The following is a 19,416-nucleotide window of genomic DNA, read 5'->3' on the forward strand; positions in this document are numbered from 1 at the left end:
TTCAAAGATCAAGAATCATACATTTTTGAGCTTGTTTGGATCTTGTTTAACTTGTTAACACAACTAATCGCTCTCTCTCTCTCTCTCTCTCTCTCTCTCGGACCTGTCCGTTCCTCTCCTCGGATCTGCCCGGTTCCGGCCGCCGGCGAAGTTGTGGTGTTGTGTGTGTTTTTGGAGTGTGTTTGGATAATGATAGAAATGAAGATATTTTGGGGTGCTAGGGTATTTATATCCCTGAAATCCCATGGACCTAATGCCCATTCTCATTTAACCCATCTCCATTAATCCAAGTCCATAACCCACATCCATTACCCAACACTAGCCCGACCCATACCAACTCCTACTCTATTATTTATTTCCTGATAACCCGAGTAAACTTTCCCTCTTTTATTAAGTAATATAATTAATATTATTTTGGAAATTTCGGGATGTTACAGTATTAAGCCGTTATTATATTTTATTATTATTTTGGTCGGGCATTATGTCTACCTTGTTTGGCTCAGAATACCCTCGACACTCGGGCAGCACTTCGACTCTACCCAATCTTCACTCTTGTCTTTAACACTCCTTCCCTCCTCGTGGCACGCTTTTCGAGACACACTTGGCACGCACTTCGAGGTAATCACTGGGTCGTCGGGCAGCACTTCGGGATGGCACAGAAATTGAGGTAAAGGGCACGGAAAACGAGGTTTCGGGGCACGTTTATCGAGGCAGATCGATGGCACGCACTTCGAGGTAGTGAGAGAAAGCTAGAGAGAGTAAATGTGTGTTTTGAGGTGTGAGAGGGCTGAGCTCGTGGCTGCCCTATTTATAGCCAACTTCGGACCCCATCGTGGTACGCGATGGGTCACCTCTCAAGCCCGTCGCGTACTGCGACGTAGGCTTGATGAGTCAGTGTATAGACCTGCCACGTGTCGACACGTGGCAGACGTTGTGACGCGTGGAGGCACGTGGCACACGTCGTGCCACCGCTTGACACGTGGCACACGTGTCACAATGTGTCAGGCCACGTCATCACGTACCGCGATGATGTTGGCTCAACGGCGGTCGCGTACCGCCGTTGACTCTTCTGGAAGGTTTGACCAAGCCCCATCGCGCTACACGATGGGCTTGTCTTTTGTCCTGTCGCGTACCCCGATAGGACAAGAAATCAGAATTTTTACTTTTGCCCCTTGTGTTTGGAATTTGATAATTTTGGTCCCTAGACTTTGGAAACTTGACATTTTTGGCTCGAATTTTACGTGATGTTACAAAACCTTCAAAAAATTAATTAAAAAAACAAAAAAAATTAAAAAATTAAAAAGACCAAAAAAAATTATATCTAGCATCCCCGTTCCAAAAAAAAAACTTGACTCAGTTTAGCTTTCGGCTTTAGTTTAGCTTTCGGGGACACTTTGACATGTAAAATAAAAAATCTTATTAACATTTTACATGTAAAACAACAGTTCATTATGATTTTAGATGTAAAATAACACTTTTAATTAATATTTTGCACGTAAAACAACAAATCCCATTAACGTTTTACATGTAAAACAATAGTTCTTTAAGATTTTGCATGTAAAAATTAATATTTTACATGTATATTAACACTTTTCGTTAACATTTACACTTAAAACAACAAATCTTATTAAAATTTTACATGTAAAACAAAAAGTTCTTAAAAATTTTGCACGTAAAAATTAATATCTTACATAAATAACAAAACTTGTCATTAGCATTTTACACGTAAAACAACAAATCTCATTAACATTTTACAAGTAAAACAACAGTTATTTAAGATTTTATATGTAAAATATTTATGAACTGTTATTTTGCATGTAAAATGTTAATGAGATTTGTTGTTTTACGTGTAAAATATTAATGAAAAGTGCCCGTATATTATAATAGAGATACCTTCCATTATTGAGACGCCGTTGAATTAATTGTCCTACACCTTCCGACGCCTATATTAAGACGACCTTCCAATTCGTCCTTTGCAAGTGAAAGATGGGCGTTTGTTCTCTTTATCTTCTTCTACACTCCAGGGCTGGAGACGATGATGATGGAGGTAAAACCCTCACACGCCCTTCGATTGTTGCTTTACCCGCGTCGACTAAACAATTGACCTTAACCTTCTAAATCTATTTGTAATCTACATCTATGCCCATATGCTCTACAAGAGGAAGCTCGGGGTATGTGATTCAATCCTTTTATGCATTTGGCCTATGGTTTAGTCAGTTTGCTTTTTGTTAATCATATGAATATTATGTGTGTTATATTTACTTTTTTGTACTTGGTTAATGTTATTAAATGTTTAATCATATTTGCATCTTCTTTTTATAGGATTTGTGTATATTTCAATAATGCTCTGTTATTTTGGTTTGACTCGGTACGGGTTCGTTAAACGAGCTCTGTTATTATAAACACGTATAGGATTTTTTTCGTTTTGGTTTAACTTTTTATGGTTTTGTTACAATAACATTATTTTCGTTACGTTTTTTTGGTTTCGCGTTTTTTAGTTTTGTTTCAGTTTGGCTTTTATTTGGTTCGGTTTTCATTTTTTAGTCTAATTTCAGTTCGTTTCACTTTATTTGGTTGTTCAAGTTCGGTTTTTGGTTTCATTTAGGTTTGGGTAGACAAAAGATCGTCTTAAAACCATGGTCGGGTTCGGGTCACTACACATTTATGTCATAACCGGTCGACTCAAGAAACTGTTATTTTGGTTTGACTTGGTACGGGTTCGGGTAAACGAGCTCTGTTATTATTATAAACACGTATAGGTTTTTTTTCGTTTTGGTTGAACTTTTTATGGTTTTGTTACAATAACATTATTTTCGTTGCGGTTTTTTTGGTTTCGCGTTTTTTGGGTCATTTGATAACAAGACAGTGACACCACCACTCATCAAGGAGCCACCACCGAGAAATTTCTACCCCAAACAAATGTGTACTGATTTTTGTGGGCCTGCATCATATTAGCGGGTGAGCAACTTCAATTTTAGGCGTGTAAACAAACTTAATGAACATGAACGGGGCATGTTTGAGTTCGTTCGTTTAACTTTAAACGAACAAACAATTTAACTCGAACACTTAAACGGCCGATTCTCTTGTTTGTGGCCATTCATTAAGAAAATGAACATAGATGAATGAATATAACTGAGCAAAAAACAATTATAGGTAAATATGTACAACAATGTGTAGAGCCTAAAAAGTTATTAAATCTAGGCTAAATGCTAATGGGCGTAATCGTTTTAATGAATATATAACGAACATGAACAAACGAACCTAAACGAATTTAAATGAATGAGCATTCACGAACATATATGAATGAATGAACGAGGCATGTATTCATGTTTGTTCATTTCTTTAAACGAAATCTGCTTTAACTTGCTACCTATTGTTACAGTCTAACAATCGATATGTCGTAAAACAATTGATATGCAAGTATTAGAAACTTATGGTTTCTATTTTACAGATACAAAGGTTTCCATGAATATGCTAAATCGAGGGGGTTGGATATTAGCTCACGAGTTTGGCTTGATGTTATGATTGATGGAGCAGTTCTTATAGGTAAGGTTATCGTTGAATGTTCAAATCTTGTGAAATCTTGTAGTCAATATTGTTTAATTTGATAAAGTTTATCTAACTTTAGTTCAAATAGTATAAATTAAATCCCCTTATGCTTTAACTTTATCTCTTTCTTGCCCATACACGGTGTGGGCTTTCAATCTCTACAGCTTTTGTGTGCTCTACAATTGCCATAATGGCCGCCCACAAAGTCAATCGTCTCAAGGTATTATTATCATATATTGAAATTTGTAGATATTATTTCTCTGGATCTACAAGTTTATGTTTATTTGATATTTCTAAGTTCCTGCAACATGTTATGTTTAATTTTTGTAATTTCCTTTTCTTCATTGCACAAAGAAGTTGCTCAACTTACATGCAAGTGTGAAAGGCAGGCACATTGGGACACAATTCAGTGGAATGGACCTGGTATATTATATTTTTATTTTTATTAATTACATTTCTTTTTATTAATTAATTTTTATATATAGCCATTATCCATTACGGCCAAGAACTGGTAGTTCTTTTGCGATAGCAAAAAGCGGTTACTGACTTACTGCAGCAACTAACTATAATAGCCTGGTCTTTGAATGCCACTCAGCTTATGTAAGTCCAGAATACTCGCTGTATATTCAGTTTTTGTTAACAATCTTCTTTGTATAACTGTTGCAGTTTTTAAACGTTTCAGATTGTACTTGGTATAAAACTTGGAATGGACGAACCTTTAGAGGCGATATCAAAAGTGAAAACGCTATCAGATGTAGAAGGTTTATGCGTATCAAAAGTGAAAACTCACGGGTCTTCTGATCCGACCCTTACTTTTATGGTATTGGACTAAACAAGAAATTGTTCAAGTGGGTCAAAACGGTTCAAACTTTACCCAAATTTTGTTTCTGGTTGACCCGACACGACCCTTTTTACATGTCCATTTTTTCACATCTATGGTTATGATTCTACTTATTTAAAAATACTTGGTGTCAAATTACTTTAGTGCCGGGATTTTTATTTTTAAATCTTTTTTCTTTATTTTTTGAAATTATTTTTAATTTTACTATTAAAGGAATATCTAAAAGAAGAATCGTATGCAACTGAAGAAATCAAGAAATTCACTCTTTGAAAGCTTGGTTTTAATATATGCTGACTCTAATTCTTTAGTTGATGTGCTAAAAGCTGCTAAACATTACAAGTTGTTCCAGGTATTTTTTTATCTAACTTTAACCTATTTTTATCCGTTTCAGGAATGACATGTTTGACCCGTTTTGTAAAAATTCATAACTCGGTTCAACATTTTTGTTACCATTATCTTATTTACCAATGCCGACCATGTTTAGTGACATATTCATAATTTTATTCCTATTGAGTCGTTCTTTATATGCTTCTGTTCATATATATTTTTTTGGCTCGGTTGCGGCTTGGTTTAGGTCTGTTGCGGCTTGGTTCAGGTCATGTCTGCTTGGTTAGGAAATATATGATGCATAACCTATCTGAGCATACGAGTTCAAGTGTAATTTTGAGATGGGATTAAAGGTATGTAACAAAGTACAATGGTGATTTTAGTCTAATTTTTAGTCATGTTCTGATTACGATTTTCAAAAGGGCCTTGCTATTACCTAATATTTAACTAGCCTTTTATGTTTTAACCAACATAGTTTTATATTTAACTAAGCTATTATGTAGGCTATAAGTAGGGGGCGTTTGTTATAATTTTTGGGCTAATGTTATAATTTTTTGTTTATTTTTTTTATCTTACTTAATATGAAACATAAACTTTGGTATAGCAAATGATGGTATCATAATAAACCGATACCGACTGAATCCCCATTGCGTTCGCTGCAACGTGCGGACTCTTCGATATGTTTTATTGGTTTAAGCGGCTACGCATATACCAACTTCTATTAAAAACTTATTGATCAAAGGATTAGTACTTTTTAGTGCTTATGGTTTTTTAGCTACCCGCTACAACGCATAGGCTTTTTTAGTCAATCAACATTTAAAAATTTTTCACATTAAAATATTTAACACAAACGAATAGATTAATACATATTATAAAAATCAGTTGTCACATGTTTATTTTATCTATGTTATGATATAACTTTTCTTCAAAACTATGTTTACCCGTCACAATATGGACTTTATACCAAAACTATTTAGTCATCTAATCTCTTGCCGTTTGAAACAAAACTCAAATCGACGTGCTACAAACCAAACTTCTGTTGTGTCCCCCGCCGCAACGCGCGGGCACCACCACTAGTATATATAATATATATATTTAAGTTCAAGAAAGAAATCAAATTATTGCAAGAAATGAAAGAAATGGCTTCAACCAATCACAAGTTTTCTTTTTTATTTAATTAATTAGTGAGGTAAATTAGTAAAATTTTCATTTGCTTTGTTTGGTAACTATTAAATTATATAAGAGTTACAAATCATATTTTTTTTATTGATTTGTTTATTTTATTCTATTTGTTTATTTAATACTTATCAACTTAAATCATTTTTCCCAACTTCCAGTTGGTTTTGGTTTTTTTTTTTCGGTTGGACGATGTCTAATATATATTTAAATAAATTTAAAATAAAGGATCAAATCAATTTTGTTCTTTTAATTAAATGGTAATAAAACTAAATACACACATTTACACACAAAAGATAATACATGAACATACAAAAAAAATCGCATTTCAATTAAGAAAAAAATACACACACACTGAATCATGTTTCTTATCATCATCTTGTATGTAGCTAAAAGATTGTAACATGTACAACACATACTCATATTAACATGTCTCTACACAATAAATGTATCCCTACACAACCATTAAACATCATATCTCTACACAACCAACATACACCTACACAAATTTCTAACAACTTATACGTATTTTGAGAATGAAATTAATATATACCTACACAAACTTCTAACAACCTACATAATTTATACAGATACCTATACAAATTTTTAACAACCTACACAACTATACTTATTTTGAGAACCAAATATATATATGTTCGAAATAACCTACACAAAAATAACTTTTAACAACCTACACAAAAATTAGTAAACAAACAGACACACTTAAGCTAAACCAAATTAACATATATTTACACAAACTTTTAATAGTTTAAAATATTTAAAGAACTAAATTAACAATTGCCTACACATAATAATTGTATAATCATAACTATATGTGTATCATAAAAACTATATATCCATATGTATATAATAATTCTTAAAACAAATTTGTGTAGATATATTTTGAATGGGTAAAATTACTTTAGCTCAAGAATAATCCAAAGTCTTAAAAGTCAACGTTGGTTGTTTACACAAACAGAAAAAGGAAACAAAGATAAAAAAAAGAAAGTGGAAATGACCCACGAAATCACGTTGATATTTTATAGCCAAAATTAATTAGATGTACAGTTGGATTATGAATAAATATTAACAAGGAAAATACAAAAATACCCTTTTATCTTATAAACTATTAAAATGAGCAAGCTAAAAATTACAACATTGCCATGTTAATTGTAGACCATAGGTCAAACATAATCAATAGTTATAATTTACTTCTTGCAATAAAATCACTTCTCTCTTGAACCATCCCATATACATATACATATATATATACATATATATATATATATATATATATATATATAAGGTAAGGATCCTAAGAGAACCCTTTGCAAATTGAGAACTATTTTGGACCACTAAAAACACCTTTAAAAAAATATTTAAAAAAATCATAAAACAAAAAATAACAAAAAATTTTAAAAAGTAAAAAAATCAAAATTCTTATATTTCATTCCGGTTTCATAAAAAAAAAATAATAAATAATAAAAATAAATAAAAAAAACGTCGTATTATACACATATGTACATTTTTATTTAATCTTTAGTTACGTAATATACACATATGTACACTATCATTTATCTTAAATTATACACATATGTATAAAAAAATCATGTAAATGTGCATATATGTATATATTATACATATGTGTATATAATTTGGCTAAACCGAGTTTTTTTTATGAAATCGGGATGTTAAAATAAGAATTATGGTTTTTTTTTACTTTTTTCATTTTTGTGTTTTTTTTATTTTATGATTTTTTTTTTATTTTTGGGTTTTTTGTGGTCCAAAATGGTTCTCATGGTTCTCAATTTTAAAAAAGTTCTCTCATGATCTTGATCCTATATATATATATCACATTTTCGCCTCATCCTTGTGTGATATATATAGTGGGTTCAACACCCCACTATAAGGTTGAGTACTTGAGTTCAACACCCTCAGAAGGCCATGTGTAGTGGGTGATCAATTTCCCACATCCTTGTGTGATATATATATATATATATATATATATATATATATATATATATATATCACACAAACAATTGTAATAATAAAAACAAAAGCATGCACGACGACAAATAGTCATTGCTCTCCCCCCACACATTTCGCCTCTTTGTCGCCGCCGGGGTTGGGTGGGAGAGGGGGGGGGGGGTTGTTCCATATAAAAATCGCCCTATCGCCCCTATATTAATGCCCACTACAGATGGCCTTATGGGGGTGTTGAACTCAACCTTAACCGATTATTCAAACAATAACATGAAATTTTTAATAAGCAAGTTACACGACACTATACACTTCATACAATCAATCATAACCTTTTTAATGAGATGAATGATACGATACATTTGAACACGATTATATATAATTAATTGCACAACATGAATGACAAATTTAGCATGATTATTTACAAGACTTACTTTACATGGTTGAAAATGATACGGGACGTAGTAGATGTTGAGCAACTCATGAGCGACTACTGGTTGGCTTGCTAGAAGCTCAAATCAAGTCAAGGTTAAATGGATCATTGCCTAAATACTTAAATGAGTTTATATAACAAACAATTTTGAGTCCAAACTTCGCATCAAGTTTTACTTGGCTTGTGAGCCAGCTAGCAACTATTATTTATTTGAATATGATACTTTTATGGATACAAATACATATTATATAATATACTAGTTTGATCATCCCGTGTTACGGGAGTTTATTTAAAATTTTGTTTTTAATCGCTTTGATATTTTATAATGATTTTTTTAGCGTAATTTTGTTTTAATTTAATACATATATATTAGATTGTTATTATATTTTTTTAATATATCTTATTACATATAAGAATATCCTACTTATTATAATTTGAGAATTATTATTATATAGATATAAGTATCTATCTAAGTGGGTATATAATGTAGTTTTTTTATCTTTATACAGGAAGGATTTGAAAGGAAATGGATGAGATTTGTTTTTCTTTATTTTTTGCTCTTGTCTTCAAATTTCGTTATTAAGCAAAAAGCTTATTAAAATGAATTAGATTCTACTTATTTAGATTTTATTTATATTGAATTATACTGGGTTTTAATAGTTGAGATGTTTATGTTTTTTAGATTTTTAACGAACAAACATAAACGAACACGAGCATGTTGATTTTTTTAAATGTACAAACATGAACACAAATATTTGTCTAATGAAAAAGAGGCGTTGATGTAGCTAACAATGGTGAGTAGTATTGGAAGTTAACCGACGATGGAGATGATAGACCAGCAACGAAGAACATGTAAAGCAGATAAATTAAATAAGGGTTTGATAATGAAAGTGTTACCGATAAATGAGATCTTATAAACCCATTTGAGGGCTATTAGAGTTTGGTAAGACGCATAACTCGTGAAAATTATTCTTTGATAATTAAAGGGTTATTTCACAAATAAATGAGATGTTATAACCCGTTTAAGGGTTATCCAGGTTTGGTGAAACCCATGACTAGTGAAAACTATTGTTTGATTATGAAATAGTTTTACAAATAAATGAGATGTTATAACCCATTTAAAGACTATCCGGGTTTGGTGAGGCCCATACCCGCGAATTCGGGTCAAATGCATGAGAAACCTCCATTTATAAATCAAGCAATCTGGTGGCTCTAGAGAATGTGGGGAACAATCTGAGAGCGACACCTAGGATTTTATGGTAGGCAATTATATAGATAGTTAGATATCTTATTATGTATAAAAATGTTTTTATATGTATATTTACAATGGGGAAAGTGAATATGGGGCTGTTAAGCGTCTAAGCTTAGACGTGAAACATTTAAAACTACGTCGTTTTGATCAATTATTACATTAAAGCTATCCATTTTTTTGTCAAATTTCTTTAAATAGATTCAATTAAAACATGGATAGAATATATAAAAAAAATTATAATAATTTTGCTTAACTTCCCTTCTCTTGATTCCCACATCATCTTCCCCGTATATCTTCTTTCGTAATATTGTCCTATTCATTTTTGTATATATAATTTAGAGAACTATGAAAATCCCCACTCAATGTTTTAAAACATTATATTAAATCAATTCAATAATTAGCTAGTCAAGATTCAAGATCAGAAACATACTTGAACCTTGAATTCCTTTGTCGAATACTCAATTTTAGTTTTGGATACAACTTATTATCGTATTCAACATATAAGTTAAACAAAAAAAAAACAAAGGCTTCAACAAAAGTTTGAATCTCATTTTGGGTGGTTTCGTAATGACAATGGAGAAACTCGTTATGATATCAATCTATCATTGCAAAGCATGTGAAACTCGTTATGATATCAAAAAATACATTATACATTATACAATTTAATAAAATTCATATCTACATTTGATAAAAAAAAATAGAAATCCTTGAAATGCCATGAGAATTTTGTATATGTAACTTGATCTATCAAAACACTTGTAAGAATTTGTTTAAAAGGTTCTCAGGTAATCTGAAAGAAAGGAAATGCAAGGATAGATGCCAAAAGAATTGAAGATTCTTTCAGAAAATTTTGTAACCAAATCCTTCTAACCTGTTTTTTAAAACCAAAGGTATTTAATTCTTTTTTTATAAATTAATATTGTAATCAAAGATTACTTTGATAAAATGACAAAAACAATACGTATTTAATTAGCAGTCATACGTCTAGGACCGAGTATGACAAAGGACTTACAGTGATTGTAATGAACGACGATGAAATAGGCTAACTAGCCCATATGTCCTTCAAATGGGGTGTTACCAACCACCAACAGACTACTTAGGATTTTCTAGTTAGCCACAAGACACCTACAAACTCTTTGTGAGTGACCCCAAAAGCGGAGCCTGTGCCATGACCAAATGGCTCCATTTGTTTAACATTTATTTACCATATTTTCTATTCTCCGTGAGCATACTCATAATTTCTTAAAGGAAGCAAACACACAAAGTATATACACATGAAATAGAGAAAATGCATGATCATGTAATGCTATACATAATCATAGTTCTGGTTTTAGTATGCATGTCAAAGTTTTAAAAACTGACATCAGGTATTGACACTACACGATTAAGAAAACCATGTCAAGGAAATCCTAGATTGTACATGATTTACGTTTAATAAGAAATCGAAATTTTAAGCCCAAAATTACTATAATTATGGGTAATGAAAGTGGTTTGGTCAATTGCACAAAATAAACTAATAGATAACCGTTAAACCCATACTAAGTTCTGGTTCTTTTTGTTGTTACCATTTATTTGTTACAGTTTGATAAAACCATTTTCGATCATTATTTGATTAGACATTGCATTATCTACACCTCCCAACTATTTTTGTCTTCGTCCATTACCTTTAGTCGAGATTGATCGTCGTTTGACCATTGGTTTTGGTTATGTACATTATTTGATGTCACTCTTTTGGCATATGGTCATCCTCCCATTTAAAGGTGCAAATACCACTTAACCAGTTTTCGGGGTATCAATTACTTAACCGAACCGGTTTTTGGTCGGATCATCCCAAGCAGTCTCTAACCTATTGTTTTTTTTTTCGTAACCGAACAATGCAGGTTAATAACCCGGTTTCAGGCTCGGGCCATTTTTGGTTTCGATTTGGTTACCTTTGGCTCCTTGACCAACATGTTTTTGTCCCTCTGGCTTTTGACACCTTTGGCTCCTTGGCACCGGAAGCTATCCGTTTCCTAACCAGGTCCAACGGGTTGTGCATAGCAATGTGTCGACTCCAAAGGGGCAGGGGTATATCTTTAGCAGGTTAGGGTTTGCAATTCAGAAAAGGGTGGCGGCGCAGCTTGTTGCCCGCCTACCTTCTATGTTGATGTAATATCTATGTTTCTATATAAAAGTTCAAAATTTAGGTTGCAAAAAAAAAAAAAAAAAATGGTTAGCTGGTTACAATTTGCACCTCCACCCCTATCATTAACAGTAAGTCTTGGATATTATACAATAACAAAAAAGGCAAACATTAACAGGTATTGTTAAAGGAAAATGAGTATTATATTTTAGACAACCGGTTGAGTACCACCTGATAATATAACTGTATCGGAGCCGACGTACTTCTTTATTGATCCCGTACTCGATCAGCCTTTCGGATTCAGATTTTTCTATATTCCCTAGATATAGGATGCACCATCCGATCACCACTTTTCACATAGTACTTTCGTGGGGATCTAACGGAAACACTTGAAGAAGCCGGTCAGTTGATCGATTATTGATTTTGCAAAGTGAGCCAGTTTGGTTCGGGCTAATAACCATTTTTATGATTTGAGATTAAAGGACCAAATTTTGTTTTAACTTGGGAATCAAACAAAAGTGAAAAATCATACCCAAGTAGATTCGTAATGTACAGAGGTAGGAGCCTCGACATCCCCTTAAACGACCGATGTGAGAAAAATTGTAAACACAAAACCGGACTTAAAACTAAACTGGTTTTGTGAGCGAGTAACCGAACAGCATATATCAGTCCCAAAAAATCTAAAACCCAAACATTAATTCGCTTGTTTTTTAAACAGTTTTTGGCAATTCAGTTAATGGATTTTGATTATCACCCTAGTGTGCTCTTTATATCTGGTATTAGCTCAAAAATGAACTGAACTTTACTTTGAAACATTCTGATTTTAATAATAATAATAATAATTAATTAACGCATTGATAGGGTGCAATATGATGCAACTCACAACTGCCACGCTAATATCCCAAGCAAACACAATATACTCGATGCATGAAATAATAATAGTGGTACAAGGTGAAAAAGCAAAAAGATAAAAACCGTTTTAAGTCTCAATAATGTGTCTTACTAGACCAACGGACTTAATGCATAAACATAGTCAACGTAATGCATAAACAACATACTTTTAGTCATCGATCTGAAGAGACAGTTTGAAGGAGCTCACAGATTAAAACCAACAAAAGTAGAATTATAACCAAGTATATATTGTGGGCTATTTTTTCTTGTCATAGGCCTCTATGTTCTGAGGTTCACATTCAGGACTAAAAAGACAGACCAGTAAAGCCGTGCTTGCGCTTACAGTGACGGCCCCGGTACCAGCCCACCTCAAACTTCTAGGAATATGCACTCTAGGACCTGCAACATGACACTGGTTAGAATAGAAGGATACTGATGTGGGCCCGTCAGTTTTCTCCAACGAATTCCCATGGTCAATATAGGTGAGTGTGTCTGTGTGTGTATCATGAGATAATGCAACTTCAAATTTAGACCCTCCTGGGAAAAAAAACAAATATTTCTATCCATAGAACATTATCTGTCTATCATTCTATGTAGTTCTATGGTCTCATATCAAATCATGAAAACCCCCAAAGCTCGACGCACCCACAACTCAGGTCATGTTTAAATGTTTAATCATACTGATTATAAGAAAAGGCAAATAAACCTGGATGCCGTCAACAAAATTAACAGTTAAGTACCGTTTTCTATGTCACGCCCACAGCTCAAATGATGCACGGAAGCAATCAATTGGCTTAATAACTCGGTAATGAAAATCAAAAGCTTTAACGAACCAAATGACTCAAAGGTGTTCTTTACCATGATCAAAACCCAAGAACTAACTAAACAATAATCCTTAGATCCCATTTTATAGTTGTGAATCACAAGTCAAATAGGAAACCATTAAGATAACAAGAAGAAACTCAAATAATAAAATTACAAAAATTATCTTCAACCCAAACTTGTAGAAAATCTTCCATCAACACCACTAGGCTATAAGCCCTTTGGTGTATATAATTATAGCATAGCATAAATATGATTAAACAAAACCTTATTTGCCAATTCAACAAGCTTTGGGGGTTATCCTTTATTTGACATAACATTATGCAACTATAGAAAATAAGAAATGTGTTATGGACAGAAACATTTGTTTTTTTCTATTTGACATTAAGTATGTGTATATTTGAACTTTTAAAATCCCATCGTACCTAAATCGCTTCTAACAGCATAAACAAAGAGTAAAAACTATTTGTGTGAACCTCTAATTAATTTGTGTGTTTTCAAAGAACAATCTTGATTAATTTTTACACTAAAAGAACATTAATGTTTCATGAAACAGATGTTGAATATAGAGAACACACCATAATGCAGTCGACACAGGATCCAGAATCCTAAAGCTCCACCAACACTAAAAACGCCAGCTGTATGCCTCATCAACCTCGAGCACGGTTTACAATCAGATCTCATTAGCTCACCATCAGAAAAATCAAGCAAACGCCTCAACGCCATTGCTTTAATAAAATGCCTTCCAAACAAAAATAAGGTAGTCTGTTAAGAAATTATTCAACAAGAAAACACACGTCAAAGAACTGTAGACTGTAGCACAAATAAACTGCACACCAACAAAGAAAAAACAAAGACATGATTTTGTAATATGGATAAAGCACTTTTACCGGTAAAGAAATGACAATATACACTACTTTCTTACTTATCAATATAACTTACCTTGGTTCCACACTTCTGCGTTTGGGGAAAGACAGGCAGACGGTTGCTTCTAAAACGCAACCAAAATTTTTGTGTCCTTTAGTCTTAGATGTTTTTGTATTTTGAGAAAGCAATTCCTTGTTTCCCATTATTTAGCCGTCATTCTTCTAAAAAGATAAATATTCTTCATTTTTACCATCCTCATTATAGACGAATGTGCTGCAATTTATCATTGTCAAAAATAAAACATGCCTGAGTGAAACACGAGCAAATCTTGTGCAGATATTAAAACCAGGTTTATCATCTTGTGAAATTAAAAAGTGTTTTATCTTTCAACGGTAAGAAAATTGCACTGATAAACGACGATAAACATAGTCTTTTAAATCTCTGCAAGACTTGTTCGATTCTGACTCCCACACGTTTCATCTTTTAACAATTATTAATTGCAGCACCTCCAACATTTAGCTGTTTAGAAGAATAACTAAATGACAGGAAGCAATGAACTAATTTCTCAAAAACAAAGTCAACTAAAACTAAAGAACCCAAAAATTGGCTTACTTATTAAGAGCGGCCGTCTGCCCGTCTCTCCTCATATGCAGAATGATGGAAACAAGGTAAGTTATATTTTCAAAGAAAAGAAACCAATGTGAATTGTCATTTCCTTACCAGTGAAATGCTAATCCAGTTTTACAAAATTTGACAACCAGTTTCCTTTAATGAGCATAAGAGTAACCTCAATTTAACTATATGTAAACACCGAAATAATTAGTTAAACCCAAAACAAGAATAAGAAAACATTATGCCCTGGACAAATTTTCATATACAAAGATTTCCTAGAAAGTAGAACTACTGACAAGCATACAAAATAAAACCATATGCAAAAGTAATCATACATTGAAGATCACTATAGAAAACCGATAAATTAAGGTGAATGCAGTGAAGAAAAGATAAGATTATGAATAAGAAATTTACCAGCCACTAAGAAGCAGAGATGTCGGAACTATCGTTATTATTTAGATTAAGGGTGTTGTAAAAGCGGGAAAAACGGTGGCGAGTTAAGGGTTTAGGAAGATGATGTTTCTTGTTGAGACCAAATATTTCTTGGACCAAAGGGACATGAACCAGCAGAAGCTTCCAAGCCAAACACCAGCCGATAACAAGAAAAGAAAGCACAAAGGACAAAGCAAGAAGTGGACGGAGAAGGAATAGGTTCAAGCGGTCTGAATACGCAAGATTGCAGCCAATGGATGATTCCATCCACATCCACCAAAGGTAAATTTAACCTTTTGTTTATAAATCCCTGAAAATAACTAATTAATTAAGTTGAGTTAGGTGCAATTTAGGCATAAATCAAAGTAGTGATGATTATATGTGTGGAAATTATCAGTTTGATTAATATTGTGTTGTTTCGTGACTATAATGATGATAACTAATTTCAAGTGGTTATCAGAAAATATAATCATAAAACTGACAGCTAGGTCAGATAAGTGTGGGTGTAATTGTAAATTAACGACTGAAATCATGATTAATGGCAGCAGATTTAAGAATACGCAAGGAAGAGTGAGTACCTGCAGCTAGCTTATGTGGATGGGATGGCTTAGAAAATAATAATAATAATAATAATAATAATAATATTAATCGATTATCATCCAAATAGTAATAGTGAGCATAGAAATATGAAATTGAGAAAGAAATAAGGAGAAGAGTACATACATACAACTACAACTAGAAGATCGAAAATTAGGGTTTGTAGAGTTATGGAAGAAGATGTGTAGAGTTTGGTGAGATAACGCAAGCGCAGAGAGGTGATCGGAGGCTTTGGGATATGACAAAATCGACTGTAACTTATGGGCTCATGGGCAGTCCATACCCGGTACTAGTACTGACCCGGAGCGTAGAATTGCACAAAATACCCTTACGAAAATAAAAACCACAATCAAGTTATTTTATATTCCAACTTGTATCCGACCCTTCTCGTAAGGTATGTATTTTTGTACCAGAACCCAAACCAATTTGTACTCGGTAATACCTGAAAAACAGAACCAGTTCCATACCCGAAACAAGGTTTTTCCAATATCCGAAACCGGGTTTTTTAAATTTCCAAAGTTACCTGAAAAATAACTTAAAAAACTCAATCTATATCCAAAAAGAATACCAGAAAAAAACCCAAAAATATGTCAATACTCGGTTGTACCCGAACTCGGTTTCATAGCTGGAACTAGATATTAGAAAAAACCAATTTTTGCACCTCTACCGAAGCCCACAACATAAAGAGAGAAAAAATGCTCCTAAGGATAACCCGCAATTTGATAGCAGGATAGTGGTTTGCTATGGTTGTGACGACCGATAAATAATTACCACATCCAAAGAAAGCAATATCATTAACATCATCATCATCATCATACTCAGTAAATCCCACCAACAGCAAAGTTATGGTAGGGTCTAAGGAGGGTAAGATGTAGACAGTCTTACCTCTACCCCGTAGGAATATAGAGGCTGCTTCCAGTGAGACCTCCGACTTGATAGTAGTTTTGCACAAGCCTTGGGCATAAGGCACATAACACTCAACCATTATGACACATGACGATTGGTGCATGTACCTTTTTCTTTCGGTCATCAACGCCACCACATGATGCCTGATTAACATTCCGCCACTTTTAATGTTATTTTCACGAAATTAGTAAAATAACGTCAAAGCTAGTGCAATTTCACTTTTGCCCACCTTAGGGCCCACACATATATATTATATGCGTGCACCGCAACAAGGGCGAATCTAAAGAAAGCAACAAGTGTATAAATTACCCCATTCTAATGGCAATCGGTTATAAGGCATGTCTATGTGATCACTGGTCATGCCACAACACAACACAACACATCACCTCCACCAACCATCATATATTGGGACATGTTGATGTGAAACGGAGATTGCTCCCTTGAACGACTGTGCCCAGGGTGCGATTTACCTAAACAAGAGTCCCTCACTAAGAATGCTGACAAGGCTGACCAACGATTGACTGGCCACGATGACTTATGAGTTATTGACTTATAAGCCAAGGGCCAACTCATTGGTTATAGTTTGGTTCCTTATTTTGGTTACAAGTCAAGAATGATTCTTGCGTTGGGACTTGGGATATGTTGCATAGACATGTCGAGGTACCCAAGATGGTCGATGTTGGAAGTTGGGTTGAAAGATGGAAGACAACGGGGTGCATACTCGCTCAAATGACTAATTAATACCAAGATAAACATGCCAGTGTGTATACTTACACGTAGATAAGTATAAATGATAAGAGCAAAGAAAGATAAAGAAATTAGGTTAAAAGTGTTAGGGGTCATTTTATTCCGAACGTGATCCTGATGATTATCCTGATAGCTTGGATTCCTAACTAGTTGCATGATCCTGAACTAACCAACTATACTTGTTTTATTTGTGTTATGCTTGCAGGTTACTCAAAAGTAATAACGACCTACAACGGCTAGCTGACTCATTCTACCTGAAAGATCGAAGTACCAGTTGAATTTCACGTGGGATTGGAGAACACGTCTTCAAACAGTCATGGTGGCTAGGGTTCCCAAAATTATAGAACTTTTAGTTATTTTTTGATTTCTATATAATGGGGCTATTGAGAACGTTATATGACACATCTTTTACACTCTCTGCACTCACAACACCTGCAATTGTACTTAACTTTCGTTCTCAATCAGTTCTCGAGCTGTAACCTACCTTTTCATATTAATAAATTGATGCAATGGATAGTTTTCCCCTGCCGAGGTTTTTTATCCTCACCAGGATCTAAGGCCTTCCCTCGCTACATCGTTGTGTCACCTTTACTTTTACCGCACTTGTCTACTATATTACTTACCTCACTGTTGAAGAACACTCTAACTCACTTAACGAAATTATTCAATTATTGATTCGGTAATTTTTGACCAAAACAAAAGTTGGAGTTAACTCATCAAAGAGAAAGTACCACTTGCTATGAAGTGAGAAGAATCCGGTATCGTTTGCATGTGAACGGTCAAGTCCTATATACAAAGGACTAGTGGTGTTTAGTTTCAACAAGTCAATCTAGTGTGCCATAAGCCGAGCCAAATTTGGCTCAAGTTCACAAATGAATTTTTTTGGATCCAAGGTTTTTTCAAAGAAGCTACGAGTCTTTTAACAAGCCTAAACACATTAATCTTGGAAAACAGTATCAATATATAATGGAAAATCGGTTTTTATTGCTCCCAACTATTTCATTTTTGTTGGCGCTGGTCCCAACTTTCATTTTGGTTGGCAACGGTCCCAACTTTCTCACATGTTTCTTCCACCAGTTCGCGACTAACGAAGTACTAACTCCGTTATGTAAATGTTGATGTGTCCATTCTAGTTGTCAAAATCACGTGACATGGTAGCCTACATTGGCCGTCTGTGTATTATATCCCAAAATTCAGCCAAAAGGGTATCTAAATATCCCAAAAAAAATTTTGAAAAAGGGTATCAAAATATCCCACACAATAAACCTCCAATCTTTGATCTGATTTCACCAATTCAGCCAAAAGGGTATCCAAATATCCCAATTTGTTTCTTGAAAACTTAATTTCATTCATACCTTTCATACCCACAAATCTAAACACCATAAAGCTTCAATCTTTGATCTGATTTCACCAATTCAACCAAAAGGGTATCGAGATTTGTCCAAATTAAAGGTCAATTTTGAATCTTTTTACAATTTGGTGATATGGGTAAGGTAACAATTGCGGCGACGGTGGTGTTTGGTGCGCTGGATGTGGAGCTCCGGGATGTGGGCGAAATCTATGGAGATATTGTGGGAGTTTGAAGATAAGTGTGGAACTCCGATTGGTAAGCTCCGGTAGGTGGCTGATGCCATGACGGTGGATATGCATGTTATCCAAAACTCCAAAAATCAAATGCTTTAGTGTGAAGGAACCCCGTATTTAATTATCCATTGTTAAAGATTAGGGATTGTTGCTTGTTCGTCTTTCAATCCATTGGAAGGCATACAATTAGGATTCTTAAGTTGAGAGAATTTGGGGATTTAGATGGGTGGTGTATAATTGGGGATTTTAAGTGATTGTAAAATGTTAAGTATAATACA

At 33.8% G+C, this 19,416-nt stretch overlaps 1 protein-coding gene and 1 long non-coding RNA gene across 2 annotated transcripts; one reads left to right on the top strand and one right to left on the bottom strand.

The window, feature by feature from the left end:
* Nucleotides 1–1,026: 1,026 nt before the first annotated feature.
* On the top strand, nucleotides 1,027–4,867 carry LOC143590242 (galactokinase-like). The gene is made up of 7 exons (XM_077070785.1): nucleotides 1,027–1,076; nucleotides 3,452–3,546; nucleotides 3,714–3,769; nucleotides 3,904–3,972; nucleotides 4,079–4,149; nucleotides 4,232–4,369; nucleotides 4,604–4,867. Exons 1-6 carry the CDS (start codon nucleotides 1,027–1,029, stop codon nucleotides 4,245–4,247), a joined length of 357 nt encoding a protein of 118 aa, XP_076926900.1. The 3' UTR covers nucleotides 4,248–4,369; nucleotides 4,604–4,867.
* Nucleotides 4,868–12,592: 7,725 nt separating this feature from the next.
* Nucleotides 12,593–15,465, bottom strand: LOC143590245 (uncharacterized). The gene is made up of 3 exons (XR_013145440.1): nucleotides 15,287–15,465; nucleotides 13,972–14,158; nucleotides 12,593–12,970 (listed from the first exon to the last, which is right to left on the bottom strand). It is a non-coding gene; the product is annotated as an uncharacterized LOC143590245 (long non-coding RNA).
* Nucleotides 15,466–19,416: the final 3,951 nt, after the last annotated feature.

The sequence above is a fragment of the Bidens hawaiensis genome, unplaced genomic scaffold (genome assembly GCF_021521415.1).
Source record: "Bidens hawaiensis isolate Kalapana, Puna unplaced genomic scaffold, B.hawaiensis_p1.1 tig00038234_1, whole genome shotgun sequence".
Classification (NCBI taxonomy): domain Eukaryota; kingdom Viridiplantae; phylum Streptophyta; class Magnoliopsida; order Asterales; family Asteraceae; genus Bidens; species Bidens hawaiensis.